At 47.5% G+C, this 25,221-nt stretch overlaps 14 protein-coding genes across 14 annotated transcripts; 9 read left to right on the top strand and 5 right to left on the bottom strand.

The window, feature by feature from the left end:
- Positions 1-155: 155 nt before the first annotated feature.
- Positions 156-740, top strand: F5891DRAFT_954074 (molybdenum cofactor synthesis 2; the record flags this gene model as incomplete). Its single annotated transcript, XM_041375231.1, has 2 exons — positions 156-327; positions 394-740. The coding sequence occupies 2 exons, from the start codon at positions 156-158 to the stop codon at positions 738-740; spliced, it is 519 nt and encodes a 172-aa protein (XP_041224856.1).
- A 52-nt stretch (positions 741-792) lies between these two features.
- On the bottom strand, positions 793-2,441 carry F5891DRAFT_424364 (uncharacterized protein). Its single transcript, XM_041371782.1, has 7 exons — positions 2,319-2,441; positions 2,098-2,265; positions 1,606-2,038; positions 1,349-1,551; positions 1,109-1,298; positions 985-1,057; positions 793-930 (listed from the first exon to the last, which is right to left on the bottom strand). The coding sequence occupies exons 2-7, from the start codon at positions 2,139-2,141 to the stop codon at positions 845-847; spliced, it is 1,029 nt and encodes a 342-aa protein (XP_041224855.1). The 5' UTR covers positions 2,142-2,265; positions 2,319-2,441; the 3' UTR covers positions 793-844.
- Positions 2,442-3,089: 648 nt separating this feature from the next.
- On the top strand, positions 3,090-3,383 carry F5891DRAFT_954337 (uncharacterized protein; the record flags this gene model as incomplete). Its single annotated transcript, XM_041375248.1, has 1 exon — positions 3,090-3,383. The coding sequence occupies one exon, from the start codon at positions 3,090-3,092 to the stop codon at positions 3,381-3,383; it is 294 nt and encodes a 97-aa protein (XP_041224854.1).
- Positions 3,384-3,827: 444 nt separating this feature from the next.
- Positions 3,828-5,659, bottom strand: F5891DRAFT_424350 (N-terminal nucleophile aminohydrolase). The gene is made up of 11 exons (XM_041371781.1): positions 5,422-5,659; positions 5,263-5,362; positions 5,143-5,210; positions 5,026-5,084; positions 4,891-4,966; positions 4,733-4,832; positions 4,649-4,683; positions 4,485-4,592; positions 4,347-4,436; positions 4,202-4,291; positions 3,828-4,146 (listed from the first exon to the last, which is right to left on the bottom strand). The coding sequence occupies exons 1-11, from the start codon at positions 5,470-5,472 to the stop codon at positions 3,898-3,900; spliced, it is 1,026 nt and encodes a 341-aa protein (XP_041224853.1). The 5' UTR covers positions 5,473-5,659; the 3' UTR covers positions 3,828-3,897.
- Positions 5,660-5,665: 6 nt separating this feature from the next.
- Positions 5,666-7,827, bottom strand: F5891DRAFT_1040468 (phosphoacetylglucosamine mutase). The gene is made up of 8 exons (XM_041362020.1): positions 7,721-7,827; positions 7,634-7,670; positions 7,552-7,608; positions 7,104-7,493; positions 6,622-7,056; positions 6,467-6,568; positions 6,060-6,411; positions 5,666-6,009 (listed from the first exon to the last, which is right to left on the bottom strand). The coding sequence occupies exons 1-8, from the start codon at positions 7,813-7,815 to the stop codon at positions 5,930-5,932; spliced, it is 1,548 nt and encodes a 515-aa protein (XP_041224852.1). The 5' UTR covers positions 7,816-7,827; the 3' UTR covers positions 5,666-5,929.
- A 124-nt stretch (positions 7,828-7,951) lies between these two features.
- F5891DRAFT_1190084 (uncharacterized protein) lies at positions 7,952-9,094 on the top strand (the record flags this gene model as incomplete). Its single annotated transcript, XM_041367241.1, has 6 exons — positions 7,952-8,222; positions 8,276-8,527; positions 8,578-8,711; positions 8,758-8,764; positions 8,808-8,922; positions 8,977-9,094. 6 exons carry the CDS (start codon positions 7,952-7,954, stop codon positions 9,092-9,094), a joined length of 897 nt encoding a protein of 298 aa, XP_041224851.1.
- Positions 9,095-10,526: 1,432 nt separating this feature from the next.
- F5891DRAFT_1040444 (uncharacterized protein) lies at positions 10,527-12,293 on the top strand. Its single transcript, XM_041362019.1, has 11 exons — positions 10,527-10,548; positions 10,602-10,637; positions 10,691-10,784; positions 10,834-10,930; positions 10,985-11,150; positions 11,199-11,258; positions 11,309-11,321; positions 11,384-11,397; positions 11,452-11,508; positions 11,564-11,655; positions 11,712-12,293. Exons 2-11 carry the CDS (start codon positions 10,620-10,622, stop codon positions 12,115-12,117), a joined length of 1,017 nt encoding a protein of 338 aa, XP_041224850.1. The 5' UTR covers positions 10,527-10,548; positions 10,602-10,619; the 3' UTR covers positions 12,118-12,293.
- Positions 12,294-12,434: 141 nt separating this feature from the next.
- On the top strand, positions 12,435-14,730 carry F5891DRAFT_954398 (uncharacterized protein; the record flags this gene model as incomplete). The annotated part of the gene is made up of 7 exons (XM_041375254.1): positions 12,435-13,244; positions 13,292-13,510; positions 13,564-13,585; positions 13,633-13,695; positions 13,744-14,280; positions 14,329-14,508; positions 14,561-14,730. 7 exons carry the CDS (start codon positions 12,435-12,437, stop codon positions 14,728-14,730), a joined length of 2,001 nt encoding a protein of 666 aa, XP_041224849.1.
- Positions 14,731-14,928: 198 nt separating this feature from the next.
- F5891DRAFT_1164761 (uncharacterized protein) lies at positions 14,929-16,864 on the bottom strand (the record flags this gene model as incomplete). The annotated part of the gene is made up of 4 exons (XM_041365367.1): positions 16,597-16,864; positions 15,321-16,545; positions 15,056-15,265; positions 14,929-14,993 (listed from the first exon to the last, which is right to left on the bottom strand). The coding sequence occupies exons 1-4, from the start codon at positions 16,750-16,752 to the stop codon at positions 14,929-14,931; spliced, it is 1,656 nt and encodes a 551-aa protein (XP_041224848.1). The 5' UTR covers positions 16,753-16,864.
- A 624-nt stretch (positions 16,865-17,488) lies between these two features.
- On the top strand, positions 17,489-19,168 carry F5891DRAFT_1040424 (Nsp1-like C-terminal region-domain-containing protein). Its single transcript, XM_041362018.1, has 9 exons — positions 17,489-17,680; positions 17,738-17,797; positions 17,849-17,914; positions 17,966-18,016; positions 18,066-18,125; positions 18,183-18,361; positions 18,414-18,616; positions 18,677-19,027; positions 19,079-19,168. The coding sequence occupies exons 1-8, from the start codon at positions 17,602-17,604 to the stop codon at positions 18,990-18,992; spliced, it is 1,014 nt and encodes a 337-aa protein (XP_041224847.1). The 5' UTR covers positions 17,489-17,601; the 3' UTR covers positions 18,993-19,027; positions 19,079-19,168.
- A 94-nt stretch (positions 19,169-19,262) lies between these two features.
- F5891DRAFT_423511 (peroxisomal membrane protein PEX16) lies at positions 19,263-21,092 on the top strand. Its single transcript, XM_041371778.1, has 6 exons — positions 19,263-19,480; positions 19,540-19,807; positions 19,865-20,244; positions 20,296-20,485; positions 20,540-20,646; positions 20,697-21,092. The coding sequence occupies exons 1-6, from the start codon at positions 19,342-19,344 to the stop codon at positions 20,708-20,710; spliced, it is 1,098 nt and encodes a 365-aa protein (XP_041224846.1). The 5' UTR covers positions 19,263-19,341; the 3' UTR covers positions 20,711-21,092.
- F5891DRAFT_423499 (uncharacterized protein) lies at positions 21,041-22,252 on the top strand. Its single transcript, XM_041371777.1, has 6 exons — positions 21,041-21,424; positions 21,488-21,573; positions 21,628-21,730; positions 21,781-21,814; positions 21,871-22,101; positions 22,159-22,252. The coding sequence occupies exons 1-5, from the start codon at positions 21,317-21,319 to the stop codon at positions 22,068-22,070; spliced, it is 531 nt and encodes a 176-aa protein (XP_041224845.1). The 5' UTR covers positions 21,041-21,316; the 3' UTR covers positions 22,071-22,101; positions 22,159-22,252.
- F5891DRAFT_423516 (NAD(P)-binding protein) lies at positions 22,159-23,659 on the bottom strand. The gene is made up of 7 exons (XM_041371779.1): positions 23,223-23,659; positions 23,104-23,165; positions 23,009-23,045; positions 22,846-22,962; positions 22,691-22,784; positions 22,448-22,638; positions 22,159-22,389 (listed from the first exon to the last, which is right to left on the bottom strand). The coding sequence occupies exons 1-7, from the start codon at positions 23,365-23,367 to the stop codon at positions 22,280-22,282; spliced, it is 756 nt and encodes a 251-aa protein (XP_041224844.1). The 5' UTR covers positions 23,368-23,659; the 3' UTR covers positions 22,159-22,279.
- On the top strand, positions 23,643-25,106 carry F5891DRAFT_1129190 (IlvN-domain-containing protein; the record flags this gene model as incomplete). The annotated part of the gene is made up of 9 exons (XM_041364367.1): positions 23,643-23,659; positions 23,716-23,775; positions 23,829-23,992; positions 24,044-24,209; positions 24,273-24,500; positions 24,556-24,615; positions 24,664-24,727; positions 24,789-24,893; positions 24,945-25,106. The coding sequence occupies 9 exons, from the start codon at positions 23,643-23,645 to the stop codon at positions 25,104-25,106; spliced, it is 1,026 nt and encodes a 341-aa protein (XP_041224843.1).
- Positions 25,107-25,221: the final 115 nt, after the last annotated feature.

The following is a 25,221-nucleotide window of genomic DNA, read 5'->3' as shown; positions in this document are numbered from 1 at the left end:
GGTTGAAAATATTGGGGCTCGACAACCTCCTTTGCAGGATGGGCCGGTACAAAAGTCACGGTATTAATATCGGTTTCACGTGAGTCAATCCTTCCGTTAATATCGTCCTGTACGTATACTCGTTATCTTGGTTTTCGCGTTCATACAGATTTCGGATGACAACTTCCTATCCAAGCACCTCAGTGGAAGCGAGAGAAGAAGTGGGCAGGAGCATATGCGTGCTCTCATACAAGTCATTGAAGATCGATGAAATCATAAAATCAGTCAGCGATGATGGTGCAGGGGCAACAGCACTCTTCATCGGCACGACTCGAAATTCATATCAAGGTACTGACTATGCAAATGCACCAGAGTCATCACATGTCTTAATATTAACCAACCTGCTACGGACAGGAAAGGTCGTGACACGTCTAGAATACCAGGCGTACAGCAAGTTAGCTATCAAAACCATGACAGACATCATCCGAACAGCACATCAATCAGCCACACGCTCCACCCACTATTCAACGCCCGCAGCAGTGCCCTGCATCATTTCCTGCGCTGTGCACCATCGGCTGGGGACGGTGCCGGTAGGAGAGCCCTCGATCGTGATAGCGGTATCTTCACCGCATCGGAAGGAGGCATTCGTTGCGTGTGAACAGATCCTCGAGGAAGTTAAGCAGAGAGTACAGATATGGAAGAGGGAGTACTACGAGGGCGAAAAAGAGGACGAAGCAGAGTGGAAGGCGAATAGCAGCTAGATTGGCGTGATGCTGAGGATGGTCTAAGTACGGCATAGGGCTTCGGTTCTCCGGATCAGAACTAATCGATCTTCCACTTTGCCGAATCATCGTCCCCATCAGGGCTAACCACGAGTTCCACAGCCCACAGGAACAGAGTAAACATGATAGTTCGCCCACCGCCACCAGACTTGTGAAGAGGGATCTAGAACTGAACAGGATATCAGTCGATTTCCGAAAAGTCGTACAAACAGAAAACACATACGAAGAAGGTGCGAGTATACCATGATAAAGATTAGCTGTCTATATGTTAGAAGGATGCGTGTCATAATCGAGGTCTAGCATAAATAAGCATCAGCAGGAGGAAACAATAGGACATGTATTTGTACCGGTCGACCATCAATCTCTCCTTGGTCCGACTCCCAGTTGTCAGCACCGATCGTAGGTAAAATACGAGATGCAACTTGCAATATTGAAAGACGATAGAGTAGCGCAACGAGTACAGGCTTGGGGAGGGTATTCGTGATGAAGTTTACAAGTGTCTGTAAATGTGGAAGGATATTTGAAAGCAGAGGGGCACTGGGGAGGCGTCAGTAAGCATGAATACGTGAGACTGCAGTAGAACATACTAGGAGGAAGCAGGGTCGGAGAACGATGTTTGATCAAACCCGCAGAGCCACACGTTATATGCAAGAAAGAGTGCGAGGAGAGAGGCCTCGACAACGTTGGTGCGTCGTAACCGGAAACCGATAAGAACGAGGAACAGGAATGCTGTCAATGCTACGCCCAGCAACGTAGACGACAAAGGAGATGCGGCAGCTGCAGGGTATGCCTGTATAAAATTTAGTATGTGACATGATTTAGGAAGACACGAAGCAGCGCGCACGATGACGACCCACCACGCAGCTGCAACGAATGCAGCTGCTGTTAGGATGAGAATCACGAACTGGTAACTTTCTGCTTCATCCGCAATGCCTCTGCCTATTTGGCCCGCTTTCTGCGCGAACAGTAGACTAGAAAGACCCTCCATGGCCACGTAGGAAGGACCGCAGACTGTGAGGAGTTTTCCCCACCAATAGACTGCAGTGGCAAGCCAAGGTTGTGCAGATTGCGAGAAGGCATTGAAAGTGACGAGAAGGAGAAAGGGATGCATTGGCACTTGCATGATGGAGAGGGCGTTGGATCCCCAGAGTAATATGAGAGTTCCATGAATGAGGGAGTGAATGGAGAGCAGAAGTGAAAGCAAGAGAAAAGCTTGCGTTGAAAGGGTCGCTAGCGTCAATGGCAAGAAAAGTAAGATCTGTAAGGCCGTCGACAACCTAAATTTAAGCCTATAGTCAGATGCTTAGGAAGTGTTGAATGACACCGAATCGAAGACCTAGCGGTATGCGACAAGGCGCTCCAAAGTAGCCATGGGTTCATTATGTTGAAGGATTTAAAGAACGAAAGAAGGAGAGGTTAGTCTGTAGCGCAACTACAGGGAAGGAAAGCGCTGCCAAAGTGTGGCGTTTGGATAAACGCTCGACGGTTCACACGAGAAGTTGAGCTAACAGTTGGAACTCAGCGTGTTACTGAGGGAAAAGGATCAAACTACCCTACCAGTAGATATACGCTAGCTTATATACTGTAGGGTACAGAATGTCATGGAATAAGGAAGCAGGAAACTGCAATGAATGCTAGTCACAAGAACATGTATAGCAGTAGACTCGTCTAAGATTCCCACGAATCAAACATCTTGGTATGTACCATCAGGGCTCCACTGCCCATCACACTTGACATAGAATACCCGCAATATCACTTCCAGTAATCTCTGTGCATGGCTATTTAAATCGCTCGCCTCTCATCACCGTTCCTGTCACCCTTGTTCCGTCGAGTTTCGTGGTTGTGTTGCTCACTATCTTCCATATCCAACTCTCGGCGCGAGTTTCAGGCGTCCGGATATCGCTACTGTGTGCTTCGACTTCGGTTCATTTCTCGTACTCGGAACGCGGCCGCTGTCTGATGAATTTCCGGCTTGGTTCGGTCACACTAACAGACTATTGCAAATCACCTGTCGAGTGTCATCGCACCCATGGTGCCTCTCCTGTCATCTGTGTATATGCAGATGAGGTTGCTGAGGTTCTTCGTTGTCCCCCTCCGGACTGTTATATGACTCGCTCAATTGTTTTTGTGTTCCATGGTCTGCCCTTGCCATAAGTTTTTTCCTGTGCACTCCATCTGTTGATGTGCAATTGCAGCGCATCCGCTGGCTACCCTTTGATGGTTGCCCCGTCTTAAAGGCTCGGTCTCGTACCAAGACCAGCTTGCCACGTCCGTGATCGTGATATGTATTCGCGCGCGCAGGCCGTGGACTCCCACGGTTGGCCCTTCATGGCAGCTAGCGCTCATACGACGACATGCTTGTTCCAATCCTCTGATCCTGTGCAGCCCGAGGTCTTTCATGGAATTACTTGTGCGCACGACATGAACAGTGTGTCTACTGCTCCGCTCTTTCCACACATGCCATCTAATGTCAATGGCTTCCTCAGCTTTATCGTTGTTGGTCCATGTAAATTCAATCTTAATCAGCTTGGCACGGTCTTCCGTATGCGTAAACTTAAGATCCGGGAGGAGGTGCTGTGTGTCACATATTCACAATCAAGCTGTACTGGTAGCAGCCGCTAGCCACACCTCTACAGCACATGGGATCTCGTCTGTACCTGCTGTGGCGCGTGCTTGTCAGAATGCAGACACCAGACAAGGCAATCAATCGACCATGGATAACTGAAATCATGATCATACCCGGGTACTGCTATGTGCCATAGCAACTCACTTGCTTTTCTAACTTAATTTCTAGGACCAGTTCTTGTCCGGACCGTTGGCTAATGTTCGAGTTCGATGGCCTTGAGATATCGTGAACAGGTTCGGGTTCGGGTTGTCAGACATGCCACACCTCGAACCAGTTCTGAATCGCACCGCAGCAATATTACTCTTGACGAGCTGCTGCGTTGCACAAAGCCTCACTTGAAAGAAAGAAACACGTCGGCGCGCATTATTTAATATTCACAGCTACACACACCAACACAAAGGTCTACAAAACAATTAATTGACATTACTGTACAGATCCTAATAGCAATGGAACACAACAAAGACAGCGATGCATAGATGAGATACAGTGAAGGTACCGCAAGGAAAGATATTAAATGGACAGCTGGGGGGCGTTTTCGCGAGGTTGGACTGGAGTCAAGGCTATACGTGGGCTGAGGAAGCCCTTGGCCGCGGCAAAGTCAGTGTCACGATTTAGCGCCGCTGGGTCAGAAGGAGAGACATAGAATTTGTCGACGATGGGAATCTGCAGGAGGTTCATTTTGGGTGTGATCACGACCATGTTGTTCGTGCGAATCTCCATCCAGTCCGCTTTTTCGAAAGTAAGTGGCTCACTGGCAATCTGCAATTGGAGCGATCAGAAATGAGAACGGATGACCAGATTAGAAGAGTTCCACCATGATAATGTTTTCTCTTTTATCAGCTTTCGCCATCCTGTAATGACCGCCTTGGGCGTACTCACTGAATGTCGTCCCAGATGAGAACCACTGTTATTTAATGCGATCAGAACCCATTGCCATACGATTCAGTGATAAACCCTACCAACGATGCGGCTTCATCGTGCCGAGAGGAAATGTAACGCGTTGCAATGACACTTTCGCCATCTGTGACACAAAAGTTCATCAAGCTTGGCTAGTCGACTCTCAGCAATACTGCATAGGAAAATCAACTTCAATTCACCTCAGTGATACCGGCTTGCTCGGCATACAAATTTAAAGTTGCAATGGTATCCAACATTGCCTGCTGCAGGCTGCGAGTTGTAAAACTCTTAGCCTTTGGGTCGGGAAGCTGCGTATGCACAACTATGTTTAGATGAAAGATAATGAAGGTACCAAGGAACATACCTTCGACAGCAGTAGCGCAAAAGCGCACTCAGAGTCTACGAGAAATGGTTATGATTCATTCTTTCTCATGAGTATTCCATTCACCTGTGTTCCCTTGTACTATATTAAAGACATCGTCCGAGAGATCGGCCTGCAGTCGTCGCTTTATCAGATGAAAGCCTGCAATACCGCCGTTATGCATGAACTACATAGCGAGCAAGTCAGCAAGGGCAATCATACGGACATACACGTCACTGACATACCATAAGTTTTCCATATGTGAATGGATGGCAGTTGTCTAAAGACAAAGAACCAGTGGTGGTCGCACGGACGTGCCCGCTAACACAATACTTGTTCAGCACAATATACCGGAGCGGCAGGCGACTCCAGCGACTCACAAGACAAGCGGTGACTTGATCTTCTCTGCTAATCGGATCAAGTTTGCGTTATTCCATGCCTGATATGCAAAAGATCAGTCAGTTGATGGTACGACTCTGGTGACACGGCACGCGTACCGGTGAAACGGAAGTAAATATACAAGGTTGGCTGCCAAGTTCCTCATCGTGGATGGAATCATACCAGCCTGAACCTTTAAGTCCCAAAGTTGTCTTGAAATGATTCAGAAAGCGACTCACCAACGCCAAAGCCGTCACCGTTTATCGGCCGACGATGGTCGAGACGTAGGCGCGAATCAAAGGCCTGGTTTATAATGGAATGGCACGGTCGAGTTAAGAGCTAGGAGTGGGAAGGTCAGTGTCTTTTTTGCAACAATCAGCTTCGAATTAGCTACTAACGTGAGACAGTTGCACAGGTGATGTGCCCTTGTAAATCACGAAGCGGCACATGCGCGAGTGTGAAGTCGGTCCAGGGTGAAAGGGTTTTATTTGATTGTAAAGGTAAATGTTATGGAGTGAAAATGGAGTAGATGGACACGTAGCAAAACTGGAGTCATGCAACTCTGGCCAGCCGCACTGAGTGCAACAGCTGGTGCATAAAATACGTGATGATGACTTGAGATTTGCTCCGGATTACGTCTTATCGCATGTGAACGACTTGCTACAATTGATCGATCTTATTTAATACAAAAGTATGATCACACTCTGATCAGACAACCAAATCAGATAATCGTTGACTCGATGCCAGCAGAAGTGGTGTCTGATGATATCTGTACTGCAATTCGGTGAGTGCTGGAGCAGTCCGCATGGGCCCACGTAGGCAAGTAGCTCATTTCTATTCCTCCATTAATCCTGTTACAGAGTACACATCGGGTACCAATGTCCAAATCTAAACGTGATTGTGAATTCAAATAAATTCTTTTGGTCTCTGTGATGGGTCACCACCCGCTTCATCATACACAAGACCAGCGACACGAAACGCAAGTTCTAAAAAGACCATGAGTGTGTGATCAACAAACAGAAGAAAGCAACGTCACCATCAGCCTCAGCACGTGTTGCTGCTTCAGCATAAACCCTGACTACATCCTCCGTACCACTCGGTCTCACGAACGAGCGACCCCCTCCGTACTTACGCATAAGCTCGTCGACCTTGACCTGCAGTCCGAGAGGGCTGACTAGGCGTCTCTCCGCATCCTCCGTCTTGAACGCATTCCGATCACTCACGACAACTTTCACAAGACGGTTCGGGAGGTCACAATACATGGAGTCCCACTCCACACCGCTAAAAGACTTGTGTGCTAGAACTGCTTCCACTAGGAATGCATCTGAGAGAGCATCGCCAACCGTTTGGTTAATCACATCGATGATGTTCCTCAGGTTTGTGAGCGCCTGAGGAAGGTGTGTGGCTGGAAATCAATTCCTGAGCAGCGGGCGAGAATAAAACCGTGCCGTGCCCATTGGCCTCAAAATAGACCCCAATGTCGTACTGTTCTGCAGCATGGTGCAAGTGTTTCACACCTGTAGGAACACACTTGACAGGAAGTCTCTGAGATTGCAGAATTAGATTTCTAATCATACTATATTCATCGTCCCACTTACCCCGGAAAGGTACTTTGTCGAGCTTCCGTTCGCATATGCCGTCTGGATGACGCCGACTTTGATTTGCTCATCCAATCCCGAGGCCTTCACCAGCTCAACGATATAACTCGCCACAAGTGTCGTAATCTTGTCTCCGTCGAGCATATGGAACTGGCCATGTTCATCTGCGTAGTAATACATAAGGCGATCGGCGTCTCCATCTAAACTGCAAGCTCGTTGTCCTGGCTGCAGAGTGATGGAAGGAGGTAGCTTCTGATTGACTTTGACAAAGTCCGCGCCACAGGAGTTGTTCAGTACGCCAGGGGTATGCAGGTCTGCGTTCACGACATTGATCGCGAAGATATCTCCGAGATATGCTTTGAATCTCTCAGCCATCAAGGCACCAACGCCGTTCGCACAGTCGATGAGTAACGGCGGCGGCGGGGGTTTTCCAGCCTGTACTAGAAATGAGCGTCATATATGCGCATATATGCAACACTCACAAGCAGCTTTTTGAAGGCATCGCTTATTTTCGTAAGATATCCTTCCTCAGTATCCTCGCCGTACGAATCTTTAGTGCCTTTGGTGTTGATTGTCCTCACTAAGTAGTGGAGCACTGGTGTTGTGGTAACGCCAGCGTCCCTATACTCTGCCTTGATCGCTTCCAACCCATCCTTAAGGGCGGCAACAAGTTGCGGGCCTGTCGGGCGTGTGTCTCTGGCATACACCACACGGGCGGGAATCGAGAGGTCTATTTTGGTCGCTCTCACCAGTTCGTCGACCACAGCAACGAAAGCAACACTGCTGGGCGCGTTTGCGAGTGCGGTAGCGTGTGCCTCCCATGACGACTCGAGCATCTCGCCGCGTGGGTCAACGAGTTTGACTCCGTTGTCCTATAAAGGGGTGCACCGTTGGACTCAAGGCGATCAGTGCACATATGAAGGTACATACAGGCTCCGGATTGTGTGAGGCAGTCACCATTACACCAATAGTCTTTCCATCCAGTTTCTTGCTTCGAAGGGCTGCGAGGAACACCCACTCTGAAAAGCACTGAATCGAGGGTCTTTCCCCTAGTCACTACTATCAGATTGATGAATGCCAATATCAGACGCAAGCGTACAGTGTTCTGAAACCTGCAGTCCCATACTGAAACTTGATATCCGAAGGCTTGGGGTGACGATCAGATCGTTCTTGTATTTCTTTGACGGGGAGCATGGTGGTTACGGAAAGACGATGCTTAACGCTCAGCGCTCATCATGATCGCAATGTATCACGTGACCCAGTTGTTGCAACGTATACCTTGTCGTTGTGCAAGACTACGACGAACCAATTTTTGGTCCATGCTGGCTAAATGGTGGCTTCCCTCTTTCTCTGGCTCCTGCATCTTGTACATGCCTCGCTAGTGTTTCTGACAACTAAGTTTCGAAAACGCCGATATTTACCTCCTCAATCCTTAACCGCGTACCGCAGCAAGCTACCAAAACACTTGGCAATCATCCTGGTCTCCCATGATGCGGCGAATCCCAAGCACACGGAAGAACTGTTTATGGAGTGCTTAGTTAGGGTTGTCAAATGGTGCAAAGCGTCAGGTATAGAGCAGCTTACCGCATATGATGCTGAGGGTAAACTTTTTGTCGGGATGTTATTATTATTGCTCACATTGAACGATCCTCAGGTACACTGTTAGGGTGCTCTGACATTATCAAGGAACGCCTGACACATCATGATGGTCTGCCCACCGACGAGAGTGAATCAGAAGTCGAGTATCCGTTGACCCCTCCACTTTCCGAGGCCTCAGAGTCAAGAAGCCATTCGCCCGACTTTGGAGACTTTCCCGTACAACTCAACGTTACAACAGTATGCTCCTTCAGGAAAGGCGCTTCGCATCATAGGCCAAGAGAAGTTGCTGTTCGCCGACGAGCGCACCGTAGGTAGATTGCTCTACAGTCAAAAGGACTATTAACATGTCATTTACAGACAAGCATTCTCATAAGCCTTTGACACTCCATATAATTTCACGCAGTGCTTCAAAGGCTGCCATTGCATCTGCTGCACGCTTCCTTTTAGATGAAGAAGTTTGCAGGCGCCAGAACAGTCAGGACCTGGACCACGTCAAGGCATACGAACTTCCTATCTCTGAATTGAATTCGATATTAGAAGGAAGGTTCACTCTGTGTTGAATTTCACCCATCTGACTTCTGTATTAGGAGGTCTACCATCACCGGACTTCATGATTGTCCATGATGTCCATCCGCAGGACCTCCCGCCTCCTCTCGAACTACACGGTTTCCCTCCATGGCAGATGGCGTTCACAGAAATCCAGTAAGTTGCGGATTGACGTATTGCTGTGTTAGATTGACACTTGGCATGACACAGCCGGACTATTGTTCATGACGTCGGTCCAAAGAATCCAATGGCAAGCTTAATCACTGAGGAAGCGTTCTGTCGTGCCTTAGACGAGTACGCCGGCGCTCAGTTTCGATTGGGGAGGTAATTTCATCTTGACAGTAACCTCTTTTGGTTGTACATGCTATGTCCGGCACTCGGACGTTGGCGTTCATCGCCTGACTGGGTACAGCATGTACTTTAGATTTTGAGTATCCTAGCAAAGGCACAAGCATGTTGGTACCGACTTCCGAGCTATTAGAGGATACCTTAAATTATTGTTCATTCTAATTAGAGAATGAGAGCGGTTCTCTTCAAAGGCCGGACGAAGCGGTGTGTGTGATAATTTATCAATAGTACTTGGTAATGATCTAACACATGGCCACTCACCAATCTCGGGCCGCCGTTGCTGTGTGACTCTATTTGAGCCTCCAGGGTCAATCATTAGCAGGCTTCGTGTTTATTACGACCTTGCTATCGATCTCCTACAGGTACTACTAGCATTTCCCCGTGGCAAGCGGCTATTCAAACGTGAAACGAAATACCTGAAACTAGAATTCAAATCGGCATCAGATCCCAAGTCGAGCCGCGCCGAGAATCCAGCGCTCGCTCAGCCTTAGTAACATTTTCACATCGGCGGTTTCACCAATTGAGATTGATGTGGCAAGTCCTGTGTTTATGATATCAGCGTGCTCATATGGCTTGATTGTGGCTATAATAATATTGGCCGCGAGAAGGAATACAGCATAAATACTCCCGCATCGTTCTTGTCTGCACCTCAACTTTCCCCTGGACTGAGTCATGATCACCGCCAGAGTCAAGCTCGACGTTGCACAACTACCAAGGGCCTCAACTGAACCCTTCCAAGTTGGCGCTAAATTTAAGAAAAGAATCATCGTGTGCTGCGATGGGTAAGCCGGTTATGAAATCTTGGGCGCTACCGTTATCTGACGCTGGTGTTCGTTTAGAACCTGGCAAGACGGATTGATCGTGAAGGAGTGTTGGCAGCAAACCAATATCCTGGTGCGTCGATTGTACACATTTGGGAATTTAATACACACTCGTCTTTCAGAAACTATCGCGGGGATTGGAACATGTGGATGAACGATCGTAAGCTCATCTGTGCCATGTTCTTATTTCGTCATTCATATGCGTTGACAGGGGAGTTCTGATCCCGCAGATCGTCTACTACCAGTGTGGCGTTGGAACTGAGCATAATATCTACTCTGAATATGTCGATGGTTCGTGGGATGAGTTCGTTGGTAGTATGGAGCTAACGATCCTCCTTTGGATCAGGTGCGACAGGAGGATCCCTCGGTAAGATCATATCTCGCTCGCTGATTTTGGCAAGGATTTACGACTCTATACAGGTGAAAAGGTCCAAGAGGCTTATGCGTTCATTGCCCAGTAAGTCTTGCCGAATACATACTTAACTACGGCTTAGACATATATTTGCAGAAACTACCACCCCGGTGATGAAGTAAGATATTAGCCTGTTTCGTTCGACTTCTTCATTTCAGACTGACGTCGTCATCTAAGATATTCCTCTTTGGCTTCTCTAGGGTATGCAATGGTACACTAGCATGAAATTCCACCATGGCTGACGTTTTCATTAGGGTGCATATACCGCACGGATGGTAGCCATGTTTATCGTAAGTAGACCTTTGCTGTCGACGCTCGTCTCAGAAACTAAACCTTCATTTAGGGTGCTATCGGTGTTCTAGACCGCACCGACATGGATAGCTTTGCCAGTATATTTATTGCATACCAAAAACTTGGCAAAGAGACTGACCAAAGAGGTTTGTCACGTTGACTATCATTATTCCGGTAATTTTGATTGCACTTCAGAGATCGAAAAGCTCGACGCATTGTTGAGCCACTGGACCTCCCCTGATTCCCGGGGCAAGAGAAGAGCTCGCTCTGATAATAACACTTTCTCCATAAAGTGAGCTTCATCGGTTCATCCGTGGCAGTAACAATGACTAAGATGCGTCTTCAGATGTGTCGGTGTTTTTGATACTGTCGGTTCGGTCGGTCTACCTGAAGAATTAACGCATAAGTCGCCTTCCACAAAATCTATTTTTGGCTTTCCCAACAACGAACTTGGGGAACATATTGAACGTGCATATCATGCGCTTGCTATCAACGAAACCAGACTAGACTTTGTAAGTTCGAATACTGACTCACGGGATTTCTTTCAACATCTATTCTAGGACTGCTGCAAATTTGCGCAAACGGACGGCGGGCGACGGAAAGGGCAGATTTTGAAACAGGTAATTGTATTTTGATTGGCTTGCAGATTTTTACTTAGAGTTCTTTACAGTGCTGGTTTTCTGGTAAGATTTGGGACAATACAATTCTTGTGCATATCTCATCGATGAACACATGTACGTCATAGGTGAACATTCAGACGTAAGCGATGAACATTCATTATCGCAACCATCTGCTGATCGTCTAAACCAATAGGTCGGAGGTGGCTGGCAAAAACATGACTTATCTGACATAACTCTTGCGTGGATGATGGTGAGTGTCTGAGTCTATGGTGCGATTGCTTCTGAATGCGTCGCTCACTATGCAGGCCAATATTGGTGACATGTTGTCCATTGATACTGCATACATCTTATCGCTATCGGATCCAGTGGCGCCTTGGGGAGAGCAGCCCCCACACGAGTAAGTCGACAAGTGTATCATACTGTTCATTCAGAGCGCTCATATGATTATTGCAGTCCGCGCACCGGTATATTCGTATTATCGCAGGCAAATGTCAGAAAACTTCCAACGGTCACGGATGACATCACGCACGAAACAATCCACCCCTCTGTTCTCCGACAGAAACATTCAATTTCATCCAATCCCGCTCTTCTTTGCAACTTGCTACCTCTGGAGGAAGAGCTACAGAAGAAATGGCCATATATTGAAGGGAAACACGATTTGAACCACCAGGTAAACGGAGTAGTACACACGCGATCAGTCTCTTGGTCTTTCGGCTCGGCCAGGCAGGCAGACCGTGTGGGAACACACTCAGATCGTGACGTCCCTGAAACACAAGTTACAACATCTCAGACTACGGGTCATGATACATCTCTGTTTGGAAGCCTCCGACACATGTTGGGCCCGTTAGCGCAGTTATGAATAGCGAGTCTTTGTTACTGCTATTTCATGGATTCGAATTACGTTAATCTTATCATATATATACCATGATTTTCTATATGGATTATTTCACTCAACGCGCGCGCGGTGCATGTACCATGTTACGGTTGCAAGTAAATGAGGTCGGAGCTTTGTACTAATTTTATGTGGCGTTCGGCTGTTAGAGCTGTGCTCACTGCTTGTTAGAGGCAGGAATATTTTGTTTTAGTGCTAGTCCACGACTCGGATGTCTTGAACAGTTCTTATCCTTTGGACATCCTTTCGTCTCCTTCCTTGAAGCACAAAATACATTTAAAGACATGCTTTCAGAGGACGACATCTATCGCGGCAAGGTGCCCTCTGCCCTACCTATCATTGCGGAGTCGGTAGCACCTGCATCATCTACTTCATCATTAACATCATCCGGGTCCTTCATCGCGGGTCGCTTGGGAGCTCTTGCCGCTGTATTAGAAAATGCAATCACCCGTTGGGCTCGAAGGAGAAGTTCATCAGCTTCAACTTCATCATCATCCCCTAGTTCTACATCTTTCCGCTCTTCTATCTACACGCCTTCTCGCCATCGCCATAGTCGGCGGCGCAAGAGACCAACAAGCTTCGCTAACATGCGTTCCACACATTCCGAACGTGAGGTAGCTGCTCGTCTTAGGGTCAGACAGGAAATTAGATGTGTTGATAGAGGGTATACCCTATACCTGCCACCCGGTTTGAATCCCGAGATCACCATGACCCGGTTGTCGGAATCTTTGGATCGACCTCAGCAGTCTGTCTCTCTATCTGATGTCCTCAACCGTTTGGAGGCTGCGTTGAAGAAGGCATCAAGGGCAAAAAAGGGCAAAGGGAAACAACGTCAATTCAGCCTTGGCACACCTCCGCTTTTCCCGCATCATGATTATATGTCTAATGGTGTGCTCTCGCGACCTGCGTCTTTCGGTGATCTCTCCTCCGCCTTGCTGTCTTCCGTCCAAGGGAAACAGAAAGAATTCTCTTCAGGGAATCGTACGCCCAACGAATCGGCTCCCAGAGGCTCGCTCGAGCTCAATCGAGCTCCCAAAGCCTGGTGGCTTGACGTCGCCAGTCCCACTTGGGACGACTTACAAGCAATTGGCAAGGTAGGTGCATTCGTGTCGTCAGCATGCCATGCTGATTTGATGAGTAGCTCCTACATATTCATCCTCTCACACTTGAGGATATTCTTCAACAAGATCCGCGCGAAAAAATGGAGCTCTTTTCAAGACTGGGTTATTATTTTATCTCGTTTAGAACTATACAGAATGCAACTGTCACGCAGCCGGGTAATGATGTTTACAAGGCTGACGACGGTGCTTTAAGAGAGGCTAACATATACGTGGTGGTATTCAAGGAAGGTATTTGCACGGTAGGTTCGCATTTTACGTTGGGCTTGTGAAGACCATGCTTAACGACATTTAGTTTTATTTCACAGATGTCTCAGGTAGGCCTGTATATTAGTAGAAAAACTCGATGTCTAACCTTGTCCAGAACACATCGAGAAAGTCAGGAATAGACTTCAACTTCTCCAGGACTCCTTTAATATGTCATCAGGTAACTATTGTATGAATTGCATGTTGTTCACACTGACGTACTTCCAAGACTGGATTGCTCATGGCATATTGGACTCTGTTGTGGATTCATTCTTTCCATTCCTCAAGGAGATCGAGCAACAAGTTCTAGCTGTAGAAGCTCTCGTATTTTCGAGCAACGACGTCTCTCACACTTCGTCGACAAACACTCTTGTTGATCTCATTCATATACCTGCGGATGACCAATGTGATTCCGACATCGAAAAACTGCCAGATATCCCTTCGAAAGAAATGGGAGAAACACCTCCCAGATACTTTCCTCGATTCACCCAGCCACTATTCTTCCGACGTTTAAAGTGCAGCCTTCAAAATCTGCGGAATACTTTTGCGACGACCCATAAGGTCAGAACACAAGCGACGACAACAAACACATTACTGCGCATGGCCAGGGCGAGAAGACTTGTTACTTCCTTGACCCGTCTTCTTGCTACAAAGTCGGAGGTCATATCGCAAATTCGCAAACGCTTTCTGATTGGTGGACGACAAACAACATCCCCTCAGGGGAACGACGACCTTGAAATCGCAATGTACATGGGGGATGTTCAAGGTAACGAGTTGTTTCGACCGTTCGCGATGCAACTGAGCTGTTTTGCAGATCATATATTGACTTTGCAGCAATCCCTTCACCACTATGAGCACATGCTCAGCGATTCTCACCCTGCATATCTGACTCAGCTACAAACTCGTCTCGCTATGAACAAAGGATACACTGACAAGGCCATTTTGGTGTTGTCTCTCATTAGTATTGGGATTTTGTGCCTTCAATTTCCGATCGGTATGTTAGCAGCTGTCCTCTAGTGTCATCATTGGCTTTTACTTTTCCATAGGGTTATTTTCACAAAACATCAAGATTCCGAAGAATAGCGTTCATCCTCCGGGCCCTTACAATTATTTCGTCATGGTCATACTTTTTTCGCTTAGCATTGGGACTGTTTTTCTCGCTACCGTGTGGCGCTGGTGGAATCAAGCGAAACGTACCCGATCAAGGCTTTCATAGGGAATTCTTCATACTTGCTGTTAATGCCTTCATGACTCTATGAACCGGTGTTGAGCCTAATCTAAAACATCAATATCGTCATGTAATTTACAGCAGTCAAAATATGGGTATGTAAATTTTGTGTACATTGTAATGGAAAGCAATATAGATGTGCAAGCTTAAAGCACTTTCCGATATATATCGAACGAATCATTGACTTCAAGAATCTCGTTTGGTGCCACACAATGTAAGAACTTGTTCGGTCTCTTCTAGAACGGCTTTAACTAACCGATGATAATTATAGTCAATATCAGGGCAGGCTGCAAACACGAGGACGAGTGCTCACCCTTTTCTCGATACTGTCCATGCTTCTGCTCGAGCTGCTTATATCCTGCTCGCAGTTTATCCTCTTGATCCCTGATCACCTCGTCCTCGCGTTGTAGCTTTTCAGCCTCCAAGCGCAACCTGGTCAGGGTCTGCGTGACATTTCGACGTAGAGTCTTCATGCCAGCAAGTTCTTCATGATACGTCGCACAAATGGCATCCCATTCTCGGTCTCACGGACAGACTGGTGAACCTCCAACGCCACTGAATATGGGAAATAAACCTACCAGCATGCTCGATTTCACCCGCCGCAGCGTTATACTTCGAAACCTGATCAGCCCAGTCGCGGTCCATCGCCCAAGATACGGTCTTAGCGGAGAACGCCATACTCAGGCGCAAGTCATTGTTGCTGCGTTTGAGGCTACTGCGTCTGCGAAGCGTATTTGGTTGAGGAGGGGAGTCGCTGGTAGGTTCGTCTTCGGAAGGAGGTGTGCTTACGCCCTCATCTTCTGCGAGGTGAACATAGCCAGGCTCAATGCTCTGCACCCGAGGAGCAGCTACGGGACTCTCGACCATGTTCAAGAAAACTGCTGAAGTGGAACCATGGTACGGATGAGGCAATGGTTCGGGCGAAACGATCGATAGTTTGCTGGCCGACATTGCTGCTGAGCAATTGCTGGGATCGGTACCGACTTCTGATGCTTCAGGAATGACGTGCATAGCGCGCGTGATTTCATGGAGACCAGTCTCAGCAAATCTTCGTGCATCATATGACATACTCCTGGAGTGCTTGTGTTGTCGCGTGCGGATATTGCTGATGTCTCGAACTCTGCTCTCCTGAGTGCTACTATGATCATCGAACCTATTCTCATGTGCGGTGAAAGTCGCGTGTACTTGGGTATCCATGGCCTCCTGATGTATACTTTCGTGGACCCTGCTTTCGTATGACTGACTTTGATGGTGCGAATGACTCTCATTTAGGATGATGGAGCTCGCAACGGGAGAAGGTTTGTGATCGCTTTGTATAGAACTCGCCTTGGAGGAGCGAGCACGTCGGGGAGATGTCGGGAGAGCTTTTGATGTGGAATGATCAGAGTGTGCTGCTGAGCGACGGGAATGGGTAGACTGGGTGGATGGACGACGAGATATGGTGTGTTGATGAGGAACCATATTTGTGCAGCGATCACAGCAGAATGAATTGCGTGGGCGGATGGAGTCGCCCACGGGAACCTTCTTAGATTCATCAGGCTCACCGTGGAGGCGAATCCACTTCTCCATCTCTTTTAATCTGAAATCTAGTGGCGCATGGATGGACAAGAAGGGAACCTTCGCAGAAGGCTTGCTGGCGGAATAAGAATGAGCTAGCCTCTGGCACTTTCTAATCATCCTATCCTTGAGGTGCCGTATTTCAAGGATACGGTCCCAAGATGCATCGAGCTTTTTAGCGAGCTCAGATTTCTCTGCTTTGAGCAGGCGAGCGTATAGCTGAGCGGTGCGGGGAGGTAAAAGCACCTGCAGTACGCCTGATTGAGAGTCATCAAAAGAGAAAGTTGTTATCCCTACCTTGAGCTCATTTGGAGTGTCTGTGCACTGGAGAAAACGCCATCCGGTTTTTTTTGTAGCCTCATCTGAAGGCTCTAGTTGACCTCTGATTGGACTGGCATGAAGGTATTCCAACGGAGGGAGTGTAGCAGTGCTGGCAGTTGAATCTCTGCGCATCAGAGTCAGGAAAGCGGAGCGGAGAGAGACTTTATTATAAAGGGAATATTATGCATATGACTCAAGCGAGATTCTCATTGTTCGATCGGTTGCTTGTTGAATGTACCTGTTTGTTGACAAGCTTTGTACACACTTCTGAGAATTTTTTACATATATGAATTGTCCAACGGGTCATTATGCATAATCAATCGTATGCATATGTGTAGCTGTGTGTAATAAGTATTCAAGGCTATGAAACATGCGGATTCGTCATTGATTCGAGGGTAAGCTGCTGTGCACAACCGGAACGTGGACCCTTCATGGGGATCCCTATTCAACGGCGTCCGATGTACCGTAGGCCACATTCAGTTCGCGAAGTTCTTTCTAGGCACTGTGGTGGTTCAACAATTCAGAGTTGCGATGAAAGAACGCCGGGAAGTTCGTGGTTTTCACTTGAGAAATTAGGTGAATGAAATGGGCATGTCCCTTTTCCGCTCCTGTCACAGAGGAGGGGCATATCACTTATCCGGCAAGCGCACGATAGCCTCGAGTTGTCAGGGAATGATGAGCGTCATCGCGAAGCATTCAAGTTTGAGTATTAAGTACGTGTCGATAGTACTTACTATTAGTATCATTGAGCCTGCTGTGTTGATGAATGAATTGTGGTTCGAATAATTACGAGGGGTTGTTCAAGCGCTGATGGCACCGCCCACAGCGCGTCTACGGTGTGTCTGGAGCACCGTCTGACGTTGTGAAACAGTGAAGCACTTCTCAAGAGCGCGTCGCAATTGTTTGGCTTTGTTTGCAAAGTCGACGTTCTCGGAAGAACCGATAATTGTCCCAAGTTGTGTTTTTGGACTTGGCAAAGAAATGCAGTCCACTACTCCTCCGACGTTCAACCTCTTTGGAAACAAGGATACTTCGTCAGACAAGAAAGATGCCAGTACATGTATGTTCTTTTGAATGCCTCCATCGTTTTGCTCATAAAAGATGCTCCTTTGTATAGTACCTACGACCGGTCTCTTCGGCCTGAAGCCTGCAACCGCAGCAGCTACTACCCCTACATGTGAGTTATCTGCGTTCAGTATCGACGACCTGTCTGATGGATATTGTGCAGCGTCAACACCACCAGTCAATTTGTTTGGTGCAAAGAACGCCTCTTCTGCAACCACAGCCCCTGCAGGTGAGATCACGTTTTACAGATGAATTAGGTCCGTCCTCAGCAGTCACACAGCGCCTGTGACCAACTTGTTTGGTGGTAAATCCACAACCACTGCCACTACAAGTAAGTATGTCTTATTGGCACGTCCTGTCTACGACCTCATTTCCCCCAGCCACACTACAAGGACAATCAACCCTTGGGCTGTCTAAGGAATCTGAAAAGCCAAAAGATGGTACGAGCAGTTTCCGATAAACTGATCCTCCATCCATCCATTCATTCCTACTGTTAGCAACCACCGCTACCGCCACTTCAGTAGTAGTGCCTCCACCATCGGCACTCAGGGGGAAAACCATCGAGGAAATAGTAAACAAGTGGTCATCTGAATTGGAAGTGCATGTCCGAGAGTTCAACAAGTTCGCTGGCGAAGTCGCTGTATGGGATCGGGCCTTGATGGAAAATGGTAACAACGTATGTTTGCTCCGCATTTATCGAATCCGTCGTCTGACAATATATGATACAGCTGGCTACTCTGTTTACCCATGTCCAGGCTGTAGAACGAGAACAAAATGACATCGATCAAGCTCTAGACCATATCGAGCAACAGCAGAAGGACCTCTCTGCGACCCTGGATGCGTACGAGCGATCTGCGGAAGAACTTTTTGGAGAAAGCGGTACTTTGCGGGCGCTCGATACTGGACCTGCTGATACTGAGCGGGATAAAAAGTGAGACCTAATATTATCTCGGGTTGAGACTGCACGATTTTGATTTCCGTTCCCCATCAGTTATATGCTGGCCACAGAGCTGCATGCTCATCTGGATGATTTATCTGGATCGTTGACACAGATGATTGATTCGGTCAATGCGCTATCTTTAATACCGAACGGGTCACAAGGGACAGTTGGAAACGATGATCCCATGATGCAGATATCTCAGATCTTGAGCAGCCATTTGGATAGCCTGCAGTGGATCGATGGGTCTGTGCGCGAAGTCGAGGGCAAGGTAAATGAGGTGGAGAGGCGCGTGCGAGAAGCGGGTGGAGTAAACATGGTAACGGGAAGCAGTGCGACAAAGACTAGGGGCTTTGGGTTAAACCGGTGAACTTAAGTGTCACTACCTACCGTCCTATAATATTGGTATGTTCTTGCAAGCTATATGAGTTGCAAAATGATTCCTGGTGCATGCAGCGCTAACATCAAACCTCATGTATTACCGCTCTATATACCCTTGAGAGCATGTTACTGCTACCATTGTGAATATGATATTTGTACCATTTCCCTACTCCCACTCGGAGTCGTATTGACTGTGCAGAAAGGACTTGTAATCGGCGGGAACGTACGTAAGACACGTGGGATTACATCTGATTACCCGGTTGGCCAGAGCGGCGGTAATAGTCTTCCCAGGTCCAACACACCTCCAGCTCGCGGTATACACACTGGACCCTCTATACATGTCGTCAACGTTGAAAAAATATGAAAATTTTCTCGTGAAAAACGTCTCTACCATCTCCACCCTCGAATCCTCGCTGAGGTCTGTAACATGGTTTCTACCTGGACGGTTCAAAGACGCCGATCTTGCTTCGGAGGGTCGTCAGTATTAACATTGCTATAATTCTTTGTTTGGTTCAAGCAATAACGTGCGGTCTTAGTGTCTGCGATACTCCATGTATCCAGCATGTATCATGATACCCTCCTGGCCAGAGTTGTGCAGAGTGACCCTCATTGGAAGCCTATCCTTCCCACCCCCTTGCACACGCGCTATACCCGCGCCTGGTCAGACAAGGTCACATTATACAAATGGGCGGCTCGATCTTTAGAGCTCATTCGCTTTACTCAACTTCTTGTTGAAATGTTGCTTCGGAGGAAAGTCTCAGACAAGAACCGGTGGAGAGGTATTGTGTTCCTCGAAACTGTGAAGTAAGTTCCAAGGTTGCTCTAACTACCCTGAGCTCGCGTCTGAATTTACTTCTAAAGAATGATTCTACGGTTCACGCTACTCAAAGTCACGACAAGACCACTTTTGTCTCCTCCAATTCCAGAACGCGACATTGATCCAGCATCGATGCCCCCTAGCTCTACGCACACTTCTCCGACGCTTGCTCCTACTTCTCCATCGCCGTCTTCCCCACCTACTCCGGATCATCTGAAGAATAATCACATTCCCTTGCAGCCAAATGCTTTGATGCTCACCCCCGCACCACCTGCCCGTGCTGACACATCAGTGGAGGATTATCTCCTCCCCAAAGCTCTTACAACGTCATCTGTCAAGCCCTCTATGCTACTGATGAAGCCTATGTCATCACCCTTGGAGTGGCTTTCCGAGTGCATCTATATCATTCGCCCCTTGGTTTATGGTGAGTGCAAAGTACGGGCCGGGATCTGACATGCTCACGACTTTCTTGTAGCGAGTATGTTAAGCACCAAGAAACACGAGGGCAAGGCTCTCGTGACTGCTTTTGCGATGGAGCTTATCTCTCGTAGTTTGAGGCGGACGCCATCACATTCTGCAGATCTAGAACGTGAAGAATATGCCCGCAGGGACAGGGATATTCTTTGGTACCTTCTGCGTGGCTCTGTATGGGAGACGTATTCGAGGTTTGTACATTTGCTGCCACTTTTGCTGAAGCATAATATCACAAAACTTTTTAGACCCAAGGTTGAGGCTGTTGTGGAGAAGACCGCTAATACGCCAATAATTGGAATCGTCAGTTCTCTCGTGAAGGATTGGATACCTCTTGTTGATGAATATTATTATTGTGAGTATTTTTGATGGATCCTTGCTCTCGCTGACAGTGACTGGCGCCAGATACTGCTCCTTAAATGCTAGCGTGCTATCTATGCCATCTTCCTCCAGATTTCATGTACACTGTTGTACCTATGCACTTAAACATTGCTGTAGTGTCGGTGTCTTGGGGTTCTGCCTTTACCTTTTCAGGAAACAAGCGAACTCTTGTCAGTAACCTTGCACGAGCCTATCGGTGTTACGACCATACAGAGACATATATTTGGATTTCTCGCTGTCTCACTCTTCCCTCAGTCCGTTATATCCGACTGAGGGTGATTTTTCTGTTTTCTTCACGCCGTACCTAGATCACTCATATACATACGCACTTACTGATATCAGGTGTCTATGTAGATTCATTAATCGGGACCGTAGTGCCCGGAGTTCCGCGATTCCCGTCCTTTACTGGTCAGCGTTTCAGTGCCATCATGATGTCACGATTGCTTGGTCCATTTGAACTGGACCGTAGTACGCGGAAATTCGCGATCCGCATCCTTTAATCGGCCACATCATGATGATCAAATACCAGCTGACGAACGTGGAGCTTTCCAGACTACCGTAATTTACGTCAAGTCAGCAAGTACTTAGGTAGACCGAGATCGTTATTGCTTCACGACCTCAGTTCCTACCTCCTTTAAAGCATCATGTCTGGTACTCTACCCCCAGTTCTCCCAGGTCCTCGTCGCATCGTGACTTCGCATGATAGCGACGGACAAGCCGTCGTTTCAGTTGACGGAACAGTTCATTCATCGGTGTGCACTCTATCCAGGTTACTAGTAGCACATAAGAATGACTTATCATCGTCCCAAACCTAGGTGATGATAGAAGGCTTACATGGTCATCGAACGGGCACATTCTGGGCTTCTACTGATGGTATGCCAACGAATGACAACAACTGTTTGTGAGTAGTATACTTGTAATATCCTAGCCCAGTATTTTCAATCACACGCAATAGGGAGGACGGCGGAGCCCGTCAAGTGGGTGACTTCGGATTATTTGCAAGTAACACGACCAATTTCATATACAGTGATCTTGGTCCCGGCGTTCGTACTCCGATGGTGCGTAGAGTTGTCTAACACATACGAAATTGATGGAACTAGAAGAACAGCATCGGACTCCTTCTATCGACTATAACATCCTCAGTACGTATATCCTTCGCCGTGCACGACGTACCCTGACTGAAGTATATCATGGATAGTCCATGGGGAACTCATTTTGATAACAGACGATGGGAAAGAAACCCACCTCAAGAACGCGGGAGATGTTGTGATTCAGAAGGGGACAAATCACGCTTGGAGAAACCCTGGGACGGAATGGACACGGTGGGCGACCGTTCTGGTCGATGCGAAACCAGCGGTGGTAAATGGACAGGAGCTGGGATTGTTTTTTGGAGATTGACAAGTAAATTGGAAAGATCTGCACCACTGAAGTAGGTGTCCACATAAAGTATTGTTTGAACAGGTTGCTGAACGTGTTCCTTACTCAGACATGAAACATTCAAGGCTGAGCATCGATTGAGTATTACAAGTAGTGTCTGGTATGCACATACTAGCTCTCCGTGCGAGGAAGACGATCGTTCCTCCTTTGTTGCACCAGGAGAAAATATATTACTGAAGGTTGACAAACAGGCCACCGTCTACTAGTAGTTGCGCGCCAGTGACATACTTTGCAAGATCGCTGGCAAGGAACACCATAGGCCCAGCTATGTCGTCGGGAGCTATATTTAGATCAAACTTCAGCAATAGCGCACACCCATATTTTCAGCTGAACCGTACCACCAAGTCTCCCGAGCACAGTCCTTTTGATCGTATACTCCCGCTTTTCTTCATTCGCAAGGTCCTCTTTATTGATGTCTGTGGCAATCGTGCCAGGAAGTATAGCGTTGCAGCGTATGTTATACTTCCCAAGAGCGATAGCACAACTTTGCATCATCGACACGATACCTGCCTTTGTCGGCGTGTAGTGACTACGCATTTTAAAACGTCGACTCTCGTTCATCAATGTATCAAGATACGAACCATTGGAATTCGCCACCCACGAGCGCTGAAATGGAAGCCAGACCGATGATAGATCCGCCTTGGGGGACCTGGCTCTTCATTTGGTTTGCCACCGCTGCACGAAACGCGATATCACCTTAGAGTCATATTAGTGTTACAGTCATGAGGGTACACACCTTGCACCACGTAAAAGGATCCATCCAAATTTACTTGTCGGGTACGTTCCCATATAGCATAGGGCATCGTCAAGAACTCAGCGAATGGACAAATTCCCGCATTACTGACGAGCACATCTGGTCTGAGCATCAGTTAAAATATCTCTTGTTTTACAAGTCCTACCGATTCGCCCGAACGCTTCGACGCCTGCTTCGACGATCTATTTCGGATATTGTGAGAACTCGAACAGCTGGTCGTTTATAATCTAAATAGCGCACCTTTTTTGAAGTTTCCGAATTCGCGATATCACCGGGCACACCGACTACTTGACAGTGATTGTGAGTCGTCACATATATTTCTTCTTTCAAAGACTGAAGCTCCACTTCGGTCTCCTGGTCTCCAAAGTAATGCAATATTAAACCAATTGCTCCATGTTTAGCCGATTCGACCGCGCATGCTCGACCAATACCTCGAGACGATCCAGTTATGCACACGATCTTGTTCGCCAGTAAAGCCATAGTCGAACAACTCAGGGAATCCATCTCTCTATATACAGCGTCATCCGGAATTCCGGGATGAAGTACGGGCAGACGGTGTCGACCGGTCCGCGAACTGAGTCTTCTATCATCTTGTGCTCCTCATGACCTTTGCACAAGTTCATCACACCTCCTTTCGATATCTAAAATGGGGGAACGTGACTGGCCATTGGGGCTGTTATTCGGCTACTGCTCCCCGCCGCTATGGGTTTATAAGGACCTATGATGCAGGGAAATGGGCATTCTACAAGTGCACTTTCCCCTCCCGACTTGAATTCATCATGGGACAAGCCAAGATGTGTGTCTGATTGTCTTAAAACGCTACGAGGATCTTAAAAGTTCTTTATTTTGCAGCTACTATGACTCTGACGCGGACTTAGGTGTCCTGAGCAACAAGAAAATTGTATTCCTCGGGCAAGTCATAGAGTCTGCTAGTGTATTCGGACCCCGTTCATTTCATTTCTTAGCTTTGGAAATCAGGGGTCTGCACAAGCGCAGAACTTACGCGACAGTGGCATCCCTAATGATCAAATCTTGATTGCCAACCGGGTAGATTCGTATGCTGAGACTGCGAAAGCCAAAGGCTTTCACGTCGAACACGACTTCGCAACAGCTGCTGAAGTTGCAGATGGTATGCATGAATTCATACTGTTCAACTCTAACTAATTGCAGGAATCCTTAGTGCTTTTTATCCTGATACCAGACCAGGTTCAACCCCGCGTGTTCAATGAGCAATTCTCGCCCAAGTTGAAGAGTGATGCCACCATTGTTGTTGCTTCCGGGTACAATGTTTTCTTCAACTTGTTAAAATTCCAGCCAGGGCAGGATGTTGTTATGGTTGCGCCACGGTAAGTCGATGACTGTACCATTTTGTCGAGTTACACAATCCCTGGCTGTCGCTTTTTTTACAGGATGATTGGCTCTTCAGTGCGCTCTCTCCACCAGAAGGGCCGTGGTTTCCCTTGCTTTGTTTCCGTCGAGCAGAATGGAACCGGCAAAGGCTTGGATGCAGCTCTTGCACTTTCCCGTGCCATTGGTGCAACCAAACAGGGAGCTATTGCTTCGTCAGTGCGGGAAGAGACTATGATGGATCTCATGGCTGAACAGGCGCTCTGGCCCAACATTATTATGATGTTCAGGTTTGAATACTACCAAAGTTTCAAACGCCACCGTAAATGACATAGTTGCCGTTAGGGAAGCTTTCAATGTCCTAAAGGATGCTGGATGCTCGGACGAGGCCCTTTGCTACGAAATGTGAGTTTTCTCTCAGACTTTATTTGTAATGAATGAATCCACCCCCAGGTGGATGTCGAAAGAACCTGCAGAGATCTTCGAGCGAGCCGCAGATGATGGTTTCGTCGCACAGGTAAGAATATGTATGAAGTAAAATGATATATGTCACTGATGCGCGGTAAAAAAACAAATAGCTCAAGCACCACTCTACTGTCTCCCAGTATGGTCAACTGAGTGGTTCACTCAAGCTCGAAGGAGGAGCCATGCGGGAACACTTCAAGGACATTCTGTACAACCAGGCATGATTTTGCTTTTTTAATTTCCAAACACTGCTGAATCCTCCCGTGCAGATATTGAGCGGCAAGTTCTGTGAGGCTTTCAGCCAAATTGAGGACGATCTCGACAAGGAAGGTGATACGAACCCCCTGAATGAGCTGTATAAACGATCAGAGGAGATGGAGCTCGTCAAGGCTGAGAAGCGCGTCAGAGCAAGGTTGGCTGGGCTTTTGTAGACAATTTTCATCGACTAAGCACCTGACCCTATGTACCACCACATTTAAGTACTTACATGTATCGTGTCCTTTGTATACACTAGTACTAGTGCCTGTATCCAAAAATCACATTTAA

This window comes from Suillus fuscotomentosus (assembly GCF_016647785.1).
Source record: "Suillus fuscotomentosus strain FC203 chromosome Unknown F5891scaffold_34, whole genome shotgun sequence".
In the NCBI taxonomy this organism is placed as follows: domain Eukaryota; kingdom Fungi; phylum Basidiomycota; class Agaricomycetes; order Boletales; family Suillaceae; genus Suillus; species Suillus fuscotomentosus.
The sequence above is the reverse complement of the archived record's forward strand: the minus strand, read 5'-3'. Positions and strand labels throughout refer to the sequence as shown.

What these genes read in the sequence shown, in the direction of transcription:
- F5891DRAFT_424364 (XM_041371782.1), bottom strand. Translation starts at nt 2,141, where the DNA reads ATGAACCCATGGCTACTTTGGAGCGCCTTGTCGCATACCGCTAG. An exon ending in CTGCGTGGTGGGTCGTCATC is followed by an intron (nt 1,552 to 1,605) that starts GTGCGCGCTGCT and finishes AATTTTATACAG; the next exon opens with GCATACCCTGCAGCTGCCGC. An exon ending in GAGAGATTGATGGTCGACCG is followed by an intron (nt 1,058 to 1,108) that starts GTACAAATACAT and finishes TATTTATGCTAG; the next exon opens with ACCTCGATTATGACACGCAT.
- F5891DRAFT_424350 (XM_041371781.1), bottom strand. Translation starts at nt 5,472, where the DNA reads ATGTGCCGCTTCGTGATTTACAAGGGCACATCACCTGTGCAACTGTCT. An exon ending in TATTTACTTCCGTTTCACCG is followed by an intron (nt 5,085 to 5,142) that starts GTACGCGTGCCG and finishes TTTGCATATCAG; the next exon opens with GCATGGAATAACGCAAACTT. An exon ending in ATCAAGTCACCGCTTGTCTT is followed by an intron (nt 4,967 to 5,025) that starts GTGAGTCGCTGG and finishes GTATTGTGTTAG; the next exon opens with CGGGCACGTCCGTGCGACCA.
- F5891DRAFT_1040468 (XM_041362020.1), bottom strand. Translation starts at nt 7,815, where the DNA reads ATGCTCCCCGTCAAAGAAATACAAGAACGATCTGATCGTCACCCCAAG. An exon ending in CCTCACACAATCCGGAGCCT is followed by an intron (nt 7,494 to 7,551) that starts GTATGTACCTTC and finishes ACCCCTTTATAG; the next exon opens with GACAACGGAGTCAAACTCGT. An exon ending in ATGCCTTCAAAAAGCTGCTT is followed by an intron (nt 7,057 to 7,103) that starts GTGAGTGTTGCA and finishes TTTCTAGTACAG; the next exon opens with GCTGGAAAACCCCCGCCGCC.
- F5891DRAFT_1040444 (XM_041362019.1), top strand. An exon ending in CAAAGAGACTGACCAAAGAG is followed by an intron (nt 10,785 to 10,833) that starts GTTTGTCACGTT and finishes ATTGCACTTCAG; the next exon opens with AGATCGAAAAGCTCGACGCA. An exon ending in TAACTCTTGCGTGGATGATG is followed by an intron (nt 11,509 to 11,563) that starts GTGAGTGTCTGA and finishes CTCACTATGCAG; the next exon opens with GCCAATATTGGTGACATGTT.
- F5891DRAFT_1040424 (XM_041362018.1), top strand. Translation starts at nt 17,602, where the DNA reads ATGCAGTCCACTACTCCTCCGACGTTCAACCTCTTTGGAAACAAGGAT. An exon ending in ATCTGAAAAGCCAAAAGATG is followed by an intron (nt 18,126 to 18,182) that starts GTACGAGCAGTT and finishes TCCTACTGTTAG; the next exon opens with CAACCACCGCTACCGCCACT. An exon ending in TGATGGAAAATGGTAACAAC is followed by an intron (nt 18,362 to 18,413) that starts GTATGTTTGCTC and finishes TATATGATACAG; the next exon opens with CTGGCTACTCTGTTTACCCA.
- F5891DRAFT_423511 (XM_041371778.1), top strand. Translation starts at nt 19,342, where the DNA reads ATGTCGTCAACGTTGAAAAAATATGAAAATTTTCTCGTGAAAAACGTC. An exon ending in CGATCTTGCTTCGGAGGGTC is followed by an intron (nt 19,481 to 19,539) that starts GTCAGTATTAAC and finishes GTGCGGTCTTAG; the next exon opens with TGTCTGCGATACTCCATGTA. An exon ending in GTGTTCCTCGAAACTGTGAA is followed by an intron (nt 19,808 to 19,864) that starts GTAAGTTCCAAG and finishes TTACTTCTAAAG; the next exon opens with AATGATTCTACGGTTCACGC.
- F5891DRAFT_423499 (XM_041371777.1), top strand. Translation starts at nt 21,317, where the DNA reads ATGTCTGGTACTCTACCCCCAGTTCTCCCAGGTCCTCGTCGCATCGTG. An exon ending in ACGAATGACAACAACTGTTT is followed by an intron (nt 21,574 to 21,627) that starts GTGAGTAGTATA and finishes CACACGCAATAG; the next exon opens with GGAGGACGGCGGAGCCCGTC. An exon ending in TATCGACTATAACATCCTCA is followed by an intron (nt 21,815 to 21,870) that starts GTACGTATATCC and finishes TATCATGGATAG; the next exon opens with TCCATGGGGAACTCATTTTG.
- F5891DRAFT_423516 (XM_041371779.1), bottom strand. Translation starts at nt 23,367, where the DNA reads ATGGATTCCCTGAGTTGTTCGACTATGGCTTTACTGGCGAACAAGATC. An exon ending in CGAAGCGTTCGGGCGAATCG is followed by an intron (nt 22,963 to 23,008) that starts GTAGGACTTGTA and finishes TGCTCAGACCAG; the next exon opens with ATGTGCTCGTCAGTAATGCG. An exon ending in ATCCTTTTACGTGGTGCAAG is followed by an intron (nt 22,785 to 22,845) that starts GTGTGTACCCTC and finishes CGTTTCGTGCAG; the next exon opens with CGGTGGCAAACCAAATGAAG.